This window comes from Lontra canadensis, unplaced genomic scaffold (assembly GCF_010015895.1).
Source record: "Lontra canadensis isolate GAN:19392208 unplaced genomic scaffold, GSC_riverotter_1.0 scaffold88, whole genome shotgun sequence".
Classification (NCBI taxonomy): Eukaryota; Metazoa; Chordata; class Mammalia; order Carnivora; family Mustelidae; genus Lontra; species Lontra canadensis.
In genome coordinates this window covers 5,915,782-5,930,449 of record NW_022631082.1, presented here as the reverse complement: position 1 = coordinate 5,930,449, position 14,668 = coordinate 5,915,782, and the positions used below count along the sequence as shown (strand labels likewise).

Below are 14,668 nucleotides of genomic sequence, written 5' to 3'. Positions count from 1 at the left end.
TTGGGGATGACCCCTAGAGCCATGGTCTTGGTGACCAGCAGGCTCAGAAATAAAAACTCAGAAACAGCCAAGCATTGTCTCCAACAATGACCTTGACCTCACCGTTCACCCCAGGGGTGCAGCCCCCAGGGAGAAGCTGCATCAGCCGTCAACAGAGATTACTTTCTTAATTATTAATCCCCAAAGGCAAGAACTCCATGGCCCTCCAGGGCCAAGCCTGCAGGGATGTCCTGGGCACCTGGCATTTCATTAAATCCTCCTAACAGGCCCACGAGGTCAGCACTGCTGTCATGCCCACTAAACAGGTGGGGAAACAGGCACTGAGGGTTTGGCCACCCCATGAGGAGAAAGGGACGGGGAGGCCAGGAGCCCACCCTGCTGGGGAATCACCTTCGCATCTTCGCTGGTCCACCAGCCGGAAACCCTCAGGACACAAGCACTCGTAGCCCACCTTGAGGTCACTGCAGATGTGGGAACACCCACCCTTGTTGTCCAGACACTCGTTGGTCCCTGTGCCAGGTGGGGGGAGGGGGACAAAAGCAGAGACTGGTCACACTCAGCTCGTCGGCACCCCTGCACCATCTCCTCACCCTTATAATGATTGCTACAATGACTGGGGGACCAGGAAACTGCCATGTCCCCTAGGAGGACTTAACACAACCCCCATCATTTGCAGCGCCAGGAGGGAACCCGGAGGATATTCCACTGAGTGAACGACATGGGTAGAGAAGGACAAATACTGCAGGATTCACTCCTAGCACATCCCCAGTGGAGTCAAAATCAGAGACAGGAAGTAGATGGGTGGCTGGCCTGGGGAGGGGAGGGGATGGGGAGTCAGCGCTTTCTGGGGCAGAGGTTCAGTGTGGGAAGATGAGAAAGTTCTGGAGACGGATGGTGGGGATGGCTGCATAACCATGTGAGTCTGCTTAATGTCACTGAACTGGACGCTTAAAAATGGTTAAGATGGGGGCACTTCAGTGGCTTAGTGGGTTAAGCCTCTTCTTTCGGCTCAGGTCATGATCTCAGGGTCCTGGGATCGAGCCCCACATCAGGCTCTCTGCTCCGCAGGGAGCCTGTTCCCCACCCCCCCTGCCTGCTTCTCTGCCTACTTGTGATCTCTCTTTCTCGCTGTGTCAAATAAATAAATAAATAAATTTTAAAAAAATGGTTAAGATGGTAAATCCTACTTTTTTTTTTTTTATAAAACATATTTCAAAATGTTCTTGATTATAAAAAACTAAAAAACCATGTTCCACAGTTGCATGTACTAACTCCCCAAAACCATACAGGTAGCTGAACTATAGCTGTGGAAACCGAGGCCTGGCCAGACTCCAAGACCTGCCCCAGATCGCAGTGCTGGACCAGGCCCGGGGCGCTCGGCGCTGGCACCCACGCCCTGGCTCTCTTTACAGGGCTTCGGCCCATGCCAGCCTACCAATCTGTTCCTGCATGGCCCCAAAGCTAAGAATTCTTTTGATTGTTTTTAAACAGTTGAAAAGAAAAATAAGGATCAAAAGCAAAACAGTATTTTGTGCCCCATGAACAGTTCAGACATCAGTGTCCATGATAAGGTTTGCTTGGAGCACGGCCACAGGCGTTCATGTGCGCATGTGCATTTGTAGGCCGTCTTCTGCCTGCAACTCAGCTCCTGCTGAACAGCTGTGACAGACCGTACAGCTGGTCAAGTCCACAATATTTACATGGCCACAGGTTACGGTGCACTGCTGAAACTTGACAAGCATCGCAACAGCCAACCCCCAGCAGCCCTAGGATGTTGGGCCCTTACTGTCCCATCCTACAGATGTGAACACTGAGGTTTCTCCCCTAGGACCCCATGTCTGTGTTGCTGCAGAGCTATAACACTCACAGGCAGGGGTGGGCAGGAGACTTGCAGCCCCACAGCATAGCCACGTCTGGGTCCCAGCCCCAGCTCCCCGTAAGACCCAGAGAACTGTCTGCACCCGGGGGGTGGGGGGTGCTCACCACACTCCTTGAGGGGCTCGTCCGACCAGTCCTGACAGTCCCTGACCGAGTTGCACACTTTGTCCAGCGTGATGCATTCGCCGCTGTGGCACTTGAACTTGCTGGGCCCCTCGCACAGTGTCACTAAGAACCAAAGAGGACGATCAGGTACTTCCGAGAACGAGATGATATGTAAATGTGTTCATAATTAAGATGTAACAGTGTACTTAGTGTCATGGAAATAAATACTGAAGAATGGTAAAGGTGGTAAGTATTTTCTGTTAGATGTTGTTTACCACGATTGTCAAAAATTACATTATCAGAATTTAACTTCTTGTTCACAAAAGTTTGTTCGGCGGGGGTGGGGGGGGCACCTGGGTGGCTCAGTTGGACTGGATTTCAGCTCAGATCAAGATCTCAGGATTGTGAGATCGAGTCCCGCCTTGGGCTCTGCACTGGGCGTGAAGCCTGCTTAAGATTTCTCTTATCTCCCTCTCCCTCCCGGCCCTCATACACTCTGTCTCTAAAAATAAATGAACAGGGGCACCTCGGTGGCTCATTTGGTTAAGTGACTGCCTTTGGCTCAGGTCATGATCCTGGGGTCCCAGGATTGAGTCCTGCATCGAGCTCCCTGCTCTGCAGGGAGTCTGCTTCTCCCTGTGACCCCCACCCCATGCTCTCTCATATAAATAAAATCTCAAAAAATAAATAAATAAGGGTGCCTGGGTGGCTCAGTCATTAGGCATCTGCCTTCAGCTCAGATCATGATCCCAGGGTCCTAAGATCCAGCCCCACCTCGGCCTCCCAGCTCAGCAGGGAACCTGCTTCTCCGTCTCCCACTCCCCCTGCTTGTGTTCCCTCTCTCGTTGAGTCTCTGTCAAATAAATAAGTAAAATCTTTAAATAAATAAAGGAAAATAAAAACTTTAAGAATAATAAATAAGGGGCGCCTAGGTGGCTCAGATGGTTAAGCGTCTGCCTTCGGCTCAGGTCATGATCCCAGGGTCCTGGGATTGAGCTCCGCATCGGGCTCTCTGCTCAGCGGGAAGCCTGCCTCCTCCTCCTCTCTCTCTCTCTCTGCCTACTTGTGATCTCTGTCAAATAAATAAATAAAATCTTAAAAACAAACAAACAAACAAACAAAAAAAACAATTTTCAAGTGAATTCTACTGATAAACAACGGGGTTGCTCCTAGTGTCCTGCCGTTAGGCCGGTGCTGCTCCCTAAACTCCGAAGCCCGCCTCCTGGTTACAGGTGCGAGTTTCTCCCAGGATCACTCCCAGGAGTGGAAATGTCACACCGTAAGCACAGGACAGTGCTTTACCTGCCGAGTTCAAAGACAGAAGCCCTGCATACTTTGGCCTCATTAGAATCTCACAGTCCTGAAACAGATGCTTTCGTGATGCTCGTTGGTCAGATAAATGGAAGGGAGGTTCAGGGAGGGCAAGTAACTGGCCCGAGGACACACAGCGGGCACGGGGCTGCCCCGAGAGGAGCTTACCGTTGATGCATCCAAGCTCGTCGCTTGAGTCCTTACAGTCATATTCCCGGTCACACTGCCGGCTGCCATGGATACAGGTCCCGTCTGAGCACTGGAACTCATCAGGCCGGCATGTGGCCACAGCTAGGAAAGACAGGGCACATGCTGGTTTCTCTCAAGGAGCAGCGGGGGGGGGGGGGGGGGGGGGACAAACAACCTACCAGCTTTGAAGCAGCAATGTCCTGCCTGCCTCGGGCACCAGGGAAAACAGATAACAAGAAAGATTTCAGATGTGGGAAAAAACAAGTCCCACCACTTCCATGGGCAGGAGACAGTGGCTTATCCATTTTATCTGCTTCCCATCTGGAGAAAAAGTCTTCAGGGAACACCTGTCTTCACATTCTATTTTTTAATTATTATTATTATTATTTTTTATTTATTTGACAGAGAGATATCACAAGTAGGCAGAGAGGCAGGCAGAGAGAGTGAGAATGAAGCAGGCTCCCTGCTGAGCAGAGAGCCCGATGCAGGACTCGATCCCAGGACCCTGAGATAATGACCTGAGCCGAAGGCAGCGGCCTAACCCACTGAGCCACCCAGGCGCCCCCGTCTTCACATTCTAAATTTTAACCAATGTAGTCTAATTTCTTTCTTTCTTTTTTTAAGGTGGGGGAAGGGCAGAGGGAGAGAGAGAGAGAATCTTAAGTAGGTTCCATGCCTAGCACGGAGCCTGATGCAGGGGTCAATCTCCCAACTCTGAGATCATGACCTGAGCTGAAATCAAGAGTCGGACCGAGCCACCCAGCCACCCCAAATCTATGTAGTTTTAGATTTTCTTTCATAGCAGTAGGTACTCTTTTCCTCAAAGAAGAAGAATCCCAGACAATCATAACTAAAGCCACAGAGCAAAGTTTGAAAAATAAGAAAGTGGGGGGAGCACCCTAACAGCACCACTGAGTTTTCCTGGAGTTTCCTCCAATCTTTTCACATCTACATTTCTAAGAACACAAAAATAATTTTTTTTAAGATTTTCAGTCATCTCTACACCCAGTATGGGGCTTGAACTTACAACCTTGAGATCAAGAGTCACATGCTCTACTGACAGAGCCAGTCAGGCTCCCCAAGAACACATGATTTGTAAACACCTGGTAGGGTCGACAGGCCACTCTCAGCAGAAAAGCAACGGCGTGTTCCCCAGCTAGACAGAGGCAGACCAGATAGTGACAAATTCGGTCAATGCCACTGCGTACAGCACAGTCTAACACTGTGAAGCAGGACAAATGTGCAGGAGAGGACACCGAGGACAAAAGACAAATTTTTTATTTTCACAAGTGTGTGTCCTCTGATTAGTCACCCCTCCTGGGCCTCAGTTTCCCCATCTGTAAAGAGGGGGGAATGCCTGCTCACATAATGAGGATTAAGGGAGTTTGTGTTGAGTTTTAGTGCACACTGTATACAGTCATCCATTATTTTAAAATGTGACTTTTAGGGGCGCCTGGGTGGCTCAGTGGGTTAAAGCCTCTGCCTTCAGCTCAGGACATGATCTCAGGGTCCTGGGATCGAACCCCACATTGGGCTCTCTGCTCATCAGGGAGCCTGCTTCCTCCTCTCTCTGCCTGCCTCTCTGCCTACTTGAGATCTCTGTCTGTCAAATAAATAAATAAAATCTTTAAAAATAAATAAATAAAATTAAAAAATAAATAAATAAAATGTGACTTTTAGGGGTGCCTGTCGGGCTCTGTTGGAAGAGTGTGCAACTCTTGATCTCTGGGTTGTGAGTTTGAGCCCCAGGTGGGGTGCAGGGATTACTAAAAGCAAAAGAAAGCAAAACAAAAAAACAAAAAAAAGCCATAAACTTAAAAAAAAAAAAATTTTTTTTTTTTAAGTGATTCTTAAAAAGTCTAATACCATCTACACTGAGATTACAATTCTATGAAAACAGTGCATGGGGGCAAAGGTACCAAAGAAACCGAGACACGAAAACACGTTCTAGGTTCACAGGAGCTCCGCCGCTGGCTTGGAAGTAACGGTGCCCCTTCAGGAATGACGGACTCGGGGCCAGGGTCTGGGTAGCACAATCCTTTATCTTCACGGCCTCCAACACAGGAGCCGCTCACCACGTGCGGCTACTTAACTTTCAATTCACAGAAGTGAACCAAAACAAAATATTCCCTTCTTTGCTTGCACGAGCTCCCGCACTGGGCGGTGCCAATGTGGGAGGTCTCCACCGCCCCCAGAAAGTTCAGTGGCATGGTGTGGACTCCAGTCAAAAAAGCCTGCCAAGGCCAAAGCTCTTGCCCCATTCCATGGGGAAAGAGAACACAGTGCAGGGAGGAGTAGTCCTTGGCCTCTGGCCTCACCTACCAGGCCTGGAGCCCGGGATCCTGTCTGGACGAAGACAGTATTGCAGCTGTGACTTGCTCCCCTGGTCAAAAAAAGGGTGAACTCGGGGCGCTTGGGTGGCTCACTGGGTGAAAGCCTCTGACTTAAGCTCAGGTCCTGATCCCAGGGTCCTGGGATCGAGCCCCAAGTCAGGGCTCTCTGCTCGGCGGGGAGCCTGCTTCCTCCTCTCTCGCTGCCTCTCTGCCTACTTATGATCTCTCTGTCAAATAAACAAATAAAATCTTAAAAAAAAAAAAAAAAGGGGGGGTGAAATCCACACTATTTGGAGTTAAAGACAGGGTCTCTGTTTATGGAGGCTTGCTCCTCCCTGCGATTGGGAACACGGACAGAAACATGGAAGGAGACTGCGGCGGGACTTGGCATTGTCTAAGCACAGAAAGGCCGACCCGCCCCACCCCAGGGGGAGCACAGGGACAGGGGAGAGGACCTCCCGCGCAGTGCCCTTACTGCAGTTCTCCTCGTCGGACTTGTCCTTGCAGTCAGGGCCGCCGTCACAGCGCCAGCTGGAGTGGATACATTCGCCGCTCTGGCAGTGAAACTCAAGGGCCGAGCACGGGCCGTTGTCGTATTGGGGGACTGACAGCTTGCGGCCCTCGCAGTGCTGCGGCCACTCATCTGAGCCGTCCTTGCAGTCGGGGTCGCCATCACAAGCCCACAGCTCGGGGATGCAGGCTGAGTTGTTGCACTGGAAGTTGGCAGGGCCACAGGTGGGCACGGGGCAGGACGCCTCGTCAGACCCGTCCAAACAGTCCCGGTCCGAGTCACAGACAAAGTCCAGGGCGATGCACTTCCCATCCTGGCAGCGGAACTCGTTCTCGGAGCACGTCTTGGGTACTGCAGGGGTGGGTGGGAAAGGACAACCCGGTCACCAGAGAGTCCCCTCTTCTCATGAACAGCCATTTTACAGATGAGGACACTGAGTCCAGGAAAGCCCAGACCTCAGTCGGAGACCCTGCAGAGGCCCCCGGATAGGGAACCCCTGCAAGGTCAGCCTCCCCAGCCCACTCCTGGGGCCCCTCTGTGCCTCCGTTGCCCCATTTGTACCTAGGCCAGGCCCAAGGGAAGCACTATTTAAGAGTCTGCTGTTGGGATACCCAGGTGGCTCAGTTGGTTAAACGTCTGCCTGCAGCTCAGGTCATGATCCCAGGGTCCTGGGATCAAGCCCCGCATTGCTAAGTGGGGAGCCTGCTTCTTCCTCTGCCTGCGGCTCTGCTTGTGCTCAAGCTCTTGCTCTCTCTGACAAACAAATTAAAAAAATCTCAAAAAAAAAAAAAAAAAGTTTGCTGTTATTATTAAAAGAAACACCTGCCAAAATGTGGTGATTGTGGGACATGAAGGAGGTGCTGGCCACGACTGCAGTGGTGCTCATTTTGTAATATATATGTGTATACAATCATCACCTACTCCTTTTTTTTTTTTTTTTTTTTTTTTTGAGAGAGAGAGTCTACACACAAAGCGGGTGGGAGAAGCAGAGGAAGAAGGAGAGAGAGAATCTTAAGCAGACTCCATGGCCAGCACAGAGCCTGCTTGGGGTTCCATCTCATGATCCTGAGATCATGACCCAAGATAAAACCAAGAGACTGAGCTACCCAGGTGCTCCCCCCATCCAAAAGAATTTTTTTTTAAAGATTTTATTTATGTATTTGACAGAGATCACAAGTAGGGAGAGAGGCAGGCAGAAAGTGGGGGAGGGGGAAGCAGGCTCCCTGCTGAGCAGAGAGCCTGATGCGGGGCCAGTTCCCAGGACTCAGATCATGACCTGAGCCAAACGCAGAGGCTTAACCCACTGAGCCACCCAGGCACCCCCAAAAGGATTTTTTAAAAAGAGGTGGTTGGGGGGCATCTGGGTGACTTGGTTGGTTGAACGGTTGGTTGTGTGTCCAACTGCTGATTTCAGCTCAGGTCCTGATCTTACCATGATCTCAGCCCCACACCAGGCTCCACGCTCAGCACAGAGTTGGATTTGGGTTCTCTGTCCCTCTCCCTCCCACTCACTCTCTCAAATAAGTAAGTAAAATCTTTAGAGTGAGGAAAAAAAAGAAACTGGCAACTTAAAAAAAAATTTCTTTTTTTAGGAGTGCCTGGGTGGCTCAGTTCGTTGGGCAACTGCGTTCAGCTGGGGTCCTGATCCCAGGGTCGTGGGATCAAGCCCTGCATTGGGCTCCCTGCTTGGTGGAGAGCCTGCTTCTCCCTCTACCTGCTACTCTACCTGCTTGTGCTGTCAAATAAATAAATAAAATTTTTAAAAAATTTTGTTTTTTAAATTAATTCTCCCCCCCAATCTACTCTTTAAACTTACATAATGTTGTATGTCAATTATATCACAATAAAGCTGGAAGGAAAAACAAGGTACGTGGGAAAAGAACAATACTCCATTTTATTTCTAAATGTTCCCCGAGGAGGTGTTTCGTCAGGCGACCATTAAGCCCAGTGAGACACACATTTCTCAAGTGAATGTATGTGAACACACGCATGTTGTTTTTTTAATTATTATTTTTATGGATTTTTAAATTTTCTGAACTTGAAGATCTGACATTATCTTATTTAAATTTGTCCCGCTTATTTTTCTCAGAGCCCTACTCCATTAAAAAACACAACAAAACAAAACTCTACAACTCAGTAACTAACTAACTAACACTGCAGAGCCAAGACAGACACCCCGCTCTCCAACGTGCCTCCCCCTCCGGGACTCTTGGCCCTGTTTCTCCCCAGAAGCCACAACCCGGTGAAGCTTTCCTCTTCCTGGTGGTCAGCTGAGCGATATGGTCTCAGCCGATGACACCTACTGTGTGCTCAGCCGCCCGGGGTGGCTGGTGGTGGTCACAGTGGTTCACCAGAGATGTGCCACACGGTTGGGGTCAGGGGACACTTGGCAGGGACAGCCTGAGTATGCTGACCACCCTAAGAGGTGGCACCAACCCTATGCCCTGCATTGCAGTGTGGGCAAAGTAGGGTTCAAACGCACAAGGGGGTGACGCCTGGGTGGCTCAGTTGGTTAAGCGGCTGCCTTCGGCTCAGGTCATGATCCCAGCATCCTGGGATCGAGTCCCACATCGGGCTCCTTGCTCGGCAGGGAACCTGCTTCTCCCACTGCCTCTGCCTGCCTCTCGGCCTACTTGTGATCTCTCTCTCTCTTTCTCTGACAAATAAATAAATAAAATCTTAAAAAAAAAAAAAAAAAAAACGCACAAGGGGGCTTGGTGGAAGCTTCTAGAAGAGGGACTGAAGAGCCAATCCGGAGCTCAGCTGGGGCAGGACGGCCTGGGACAGCAACTGTAACTGCAGCCCGGGGACCGGGACGGCAGGGACCCAGTGGGGCCAGTGCACGGCTATCGGGGAAGGGAGCAACTTACAACAGCCTTGCTCGTCCGAGCCATTCTCGCAGTCCACCTGGCCGTCACATCTCCAGAACTGAGGGATGCAGCGGTTGACACGGCCTCCGCAGCTGAAGTCCCCCGACTTACAGGTGACAGACACTGTGGGAGAAACGGGACTGAGCCTTTCCTCCCCCAATCGGTCACTCCAGACCCCGCTTTGCAGAACAAAAACAGTTTTCAGAAACAGGGTGCCAAGCCCAACTTTCTGGGCCCCCTCCCAAAAAGTCAGACATAAAGGGATGGAAACCTTAGGAGAGAGAGGTGATGGCTGTACAGTACCGTGACCATATAAATATCACTGAACTGGTTCCTTTAAAATGGTTAATTTTGCGTTATGTGAATTTCACCTCTTTTTTTTTTTTTGGAGCTGGCAAAGTTCCAGAAATATCGCTTCCCCAAGTCCCAATTCATGGCTGAACACATCAGTCTGCTGGCTGCTGTTCACCTGTCACCCACTCTCATCAAAAAGGGCAGGAAGTGTGTCACGCCCAAAGGGGACTCACTGCAGGTCTCCTGGGACTCATCTGAGGCATCTGGGCATTCGGCGCTCCCGTCACAAACCCACTTGTAGGAGATGCACTTCCCATCTTGGCACTGGAACTCGTTTCTGCCGCATTTGTCTTCCACTGAGAGAGAAGGGAAGAGGAAGGACCATTCAGCGCCAGAATGGGAAACTGACAACGCCACCTGTGTGTTTCTATTTCCTGCCAGCTGCAGAATGAACCAGAAATAGAATCTGATCCTTCCCAGGAAATAAAACACACACAACACATTTCATGAACCACAAGTGCAGCGGAGGATGCAAAGAACAGATCTAGAAGAGTGACTTGCCCACGGTGTGTGAAACTTGACATAACGGTTGTTGGGTTCAGTGTATGAACCCACTGAGGTAGGAAACAAGATCATCTAACGTCCCTGCCCATGAAAAAAGAAAATGATTTAAATGATTTAACATATTACAAACCTGTACTGGCAACAGTAATGAGGAAAATTGAGAGTGTGAAATCATTCAGCAGAAGGAAAAATGAGGGGTCAACTCCAGTAGGCAGGGAGGAAATATAAAGAGATAAAAATTATGAGAAATTATGAATACAGAGGTCAGAGAACAGATGCTGGAGCAAAAATAATCATAAAATGGAAGGTCAGATCAAAAGAAATGGAACAGAGACAGTAGCAAAAGATATAATAAGAGCAACTTTTTCTAGGAAAGCAAAGACTCTGATTTTTTTTTTTTTTAAGGATTTTATTTATTTGACAGAGAGCACAAGCAGGGGGAGTGGCAGGCAGAGGGAGAAGCAGGCTTTCCACTGAGCAGGGAGCCCGAGGTGGGACTCGAACCCAAGGCCCTGGGATCATGACCTGAGGAGCTGAAGGCAGAAGCTTAACTGACTGAGCCACCCAGTCATCCATAAAGACTCAGATTTTTTTTTTTAAGATTTTTATTTATTTATTTGATAGACAGAGATTATAAGTAGTCAGAGAGGTAGGCAGAGAGAGAGGAGGAAGCAGGCTCCCCGTGGAGCAGAGAGCCCGATACGGGGCTCGATCCCAGGGCCCTGAGATCATGACCTGAGCCAAAGGCAGAGGCTTTAACCCACTGAGCCACCCAGGCGCCCCTAAAGTGTTAAGTATTTTTAGCTCATCTTGTTCAACATCGTGCTTTTCTGTGGAGTTTATTTTACGATGTACCTAATACAGTAGTAGTAGTCTACATGAATAATTATATTGGGGAGAACATAGCGGTTTTTTGTTTTGTTTTGGTTTTTTTTGTTTTAAACCAGTGGAGGTATGTGACTGAAAGAGTTTGGAAAGCACTGGTTAAGACAATGATGAAAGACTTCAGGGCCAAATGCAACATGGAATTCTGGACTGGGTCCTGAAAGAGGAAAGGGAAAAGTTGGTGAAATCCAAATGAAGTCTAGAGTTAACAGTAATGGACCAACATTAAACTCCTAGCTTTATGCTTTGTTTTGTTTAAGACTTATTTATTAGAGGGGCCCTGGGTGGCTCAGTGGGGTAAAGCCTCTGCCTTCAGCTCAGGTCATGATCTCAGGCTCCTGGGATGGAGCCCCACATTGGGCTCTCTGCTCAGCAGGGAGCCTACTTCCTCCTCTCTCTCTGCCTACTTGTGATCTCTGTCTGTCAAATAAATAAATAAAATCTTTAATTAAAAAAAAAGACTTATTTATTAGAGAGAGCACAAGCAGGGAGAGTGGTTGAGGGAGTGGGAGAAGCAGAATCCCTGCTGATCAGGGAGCCCAACTCGGGGCTTGATCCCAGGACCCTGGGATCATGACCTGAGCTGAAGACAGAAGCTTAAATGACTGAGCCACCCAGGGGCCCCAAACTCTTAGTTTTGACAAATATACCATTGTCTGTAAGATGTTAAGCATTGGGGGAATCTGGATGCGGGTTCTAAAAGAATTCTCTGCAGTATCTTTGCAACTTTTCTGTAAATCTAATATAATTCCAAAATAAAAAGGGTATTTTTAGTAAGTCCTCTTTCAGGGTAGGGCACCTGGTTGGCTCACTTGGTTAAGTGTTTGCCTTTGGCTCAGATTGAGTCTGACATCGGGCTCCCTGCTCAGCGGGGAGTCTGCTTCTTGACCCTCCCCCACTTCTCATGCTCTCTTTCTCTCTCTCATTCTTGCTCTCTCTCAAATAAATAAATAAAATCTTAAAAAAAAAAAAAAAAGAGTCCTTCCTTCAGGTGAAAGCTTACATATATCAGAACACTTCTGTTCTTTAGGATGAACAAGGAGGGTCAATAAAGATTTGTGGAGCATGGGGTGGGGCGGGCGGAGAAGAAAACCTTTAGGGGTTGACATCACGGGGAAACCAAGTCATTAAAATGACAAAGCTCAGGGCGCCTGGGTGGCTCAGTGGGTTAAAGCCTCTGCCTTCGGCTGGGGTCATGATCCTAGCTAGGGTCCTGGGATGGAGTTCCACATCAGGCTGTCTGCTTGGCGGAGAGCCTGCTTCCCCCTCTCTCTGTGCCTGCCTCTCTGCCTACTTGTGATCTCTGTCAGATAAATAAATAAAATCTTTAAAAAAAAAAAAAAAAAAGACAAAGCTCATGCCATTCTTGGCCAAAATGGGATAACTGTGGTCTCCATCCACATTAATGCCAAGACATTAGGGGGCAGAGAGTGAAGGTGATCCACGGCGGATCCAAAAGGACCTGCCTAGTACTTCCTTTTCAAGCTCACGGGGGCAGCACTCCTTCCAGCCCATTGCCTTCCATACACACATCTGCAGACATCTGTCTTCCCCATAAATTGCTGACCTGAAAGTTTGCCTACAAGCAACGAAGGGGACGATGACCTTGAGATCACCAGATTTCACCAACTGTTCCCTGCCCCAAAAGCAACGTGAATTACAACACTGCAGAAAGGACTTTCTCCTGCCCCTTCCACAATGAACCTCGTGATCCATATTCTGCCTCCATGCTGAATCCCGTAAAAGTTTCACAGCCTCAGAGCCCAAATTCCTGAAGCTTGGTCCCAACTCTCCTAATTTTTTCCCCCCTGCAATCATCCAGACTGCAGCTTCCTGGAAGACCCTGGGCCAAAACCATCTAGCTGTACTGCTTCCAAATCCCTGACCCTTAGAAACTGTGAGATAGTAAATGCATGTTGTTGTTGTTGCTTTTAAGATTATTTATTTTAAAGAGAGAGAGAGAGAGCACGAGTGGGAAAGGCAAATGGGAAAGGAGAGAGAACCTCAAGCAGACTCCACGATGAGTGAGAAGCCCAATGCGGGGCTCGATCCCCCAACCCTGAGATCATGACCTGACCCGAAACCAAGGAGTTGGATGCTTAACGGACTGCACCGCCCAAGTGCCCCCAAATGTGTTGTTGTTGTTATTGTTGTTTAAAGAGTTTATTTATTTATTTGATAGACAGAGATTGGATCTCTGTCTAGTAGGCAGAGAGGCAGGCAGAGAGAGAAGGGGAAGCAGGCTCCCTGCTGAGCAGAGAGCCTGACATGGGGCTTGATCCCAGGACCCTGAGATCATGACCTGAACCGAAGGCAGAGGCTTAACCCACTGAGCCACCCAGGCACCCCTAAATGTGTGTTGTTCTAACCACTAAGTTTGGGGGTAATTTGCTTGACTAACAGTTAAACTTTGAAGCAGACCTTCCAAAAAACTGGGTTTTGCACCCCCAGGAGCTCCTAAAACATCCATTTCTCACTCTTATCACACTACAGGAAAATCACCTCTTTACTTGCATGTCTCCCCACTAAATTTAAAAACCCCTGAGGGCAAGGAATGTCCTTTTCATCCTTGCAGCACCACACAGGCATGGGCCAATGCCTGACACAGTTGCAATAATTTGTGCAATAGGTATGGGGAAAATCAGAGCCAGGTCCCTCACCGCCCCATGCAAAGGGCTGGGAGAGGGGGAACACTTCTACTCTCTACCTTGTAAGAGGGTAACAGGGCAGAACCTGCAAAGTTCAAGTTAAAGTGCAAAATTTCTGGGACCTGGAAGAAATACTGGCACAGGTGCAAGACAATGCTAAGTTCAAGGAATTCCAAAGCCCTATTTAGTCGAAAAAAAAAGGGAACAGCTGGCCTAGTTTAAAATAGGACCGCAAGGGGCATCTGGGTGGCACAACTGGTTGAGCGCCTCCAGACCCCTTGATCATTTTCACCAGGCTTGGACCTGATCCTGAACCTGGGCTGAAAGCCCTGGGGGCTGGGGACATTGGGACCCAGTTTAAAAACCGCCTTCCTAGTGGCACCTGGCCACCTCCATCGGTGGGGATGGAACTCTTGATCTCAGGGTCGTGAGTTTAAGCTCCATATTGGACATAGAGATTATTTAAAAATAAAATCTTTTTAAAAAACGTTCTTTTATTATTATTTTAAAGTTTTATTTATTTGAGAGAAAGGATAGAGAGAGACTGAGCAGGAGTGTGGTGCGGTGGGGAGAGGGGCAGAGGGAGAGGGAGAAGTAGGCTCCCTGCTGAGCAGGGAAACCACTTCAGGGCTCGATCCCAGGACCCCAGGATCATGACCTGAGCCAATGGCAGATGCTTAGTGACTGAGCCACTTAGGTGCCCCCAAAAAGCTATTTTAACTCAAATAACTATTTATTTACTTACTTTTCATTTATTATCTAATTATTTACATACAGGCATACCTTGCAGGTTCAGTTTCCGATCACCCCAACAAAATGAGTATCGCAATAAAGCGAGTCCAATGAATTGGCCTTCTCAGTGCATACAGCAGCTATGTTTACACTAAATTACCAAAATGTGACACAGAGACATAAAGTGAGTAATAAGTGCAGGAAAAACCTTGACTTGCTTCACAAGGGGTTGCCAAAACCTTCCATGTGTGCAGAAAGGCAGTATCTGCGAAGCGTAAGAAAATGAGGTGTGTCTGCGCGGGGCGCCTGGCAGGCCAGGTCTGAGGAGTGCGCGAGTCTTGATCTCAG

At 48.8% G+C, this 14,668-nt stretch overlaps 1 protein-coding gene across 1 annotated transcript in view; it reads right to left on the bottom strand.

Annotated features, from left to right (window-relative positions):
- LDLR (low density lipoprotein receptor) overlaps positions 1-14,668 on the bottom strand; it is a 31,319-nt gene that overhangs the window by 12,116 nt on the left and 4,535 nt on the right. The window contains exons 2-7 of the mRNA XM_032884044.1: positions 9,725-9,847; positions 9,198-9,320; positions 6,292-6,678; positions 3,463-3,585; positions 1,984-2,106; positions 391-510 (exon numbers count right to left, since the gene is read on the bottom strand). Coding sequence (XP_032739935.1) covers positions 391-510; positions 1,984-2,106; positions 3,463-3,585; positions 6,292-6,678; positions 9,198-9,320; positions 9,725-9,847 — 999 coding nt within the window. The remainder of the gene's footprint in view (positions 1-390; positions 511-1,983; positions 2,107-3,462; positions 3,586-6,291; positions 6,679-9,197; positions 9,321-9,724; positions 9,848-14,668) is intronic.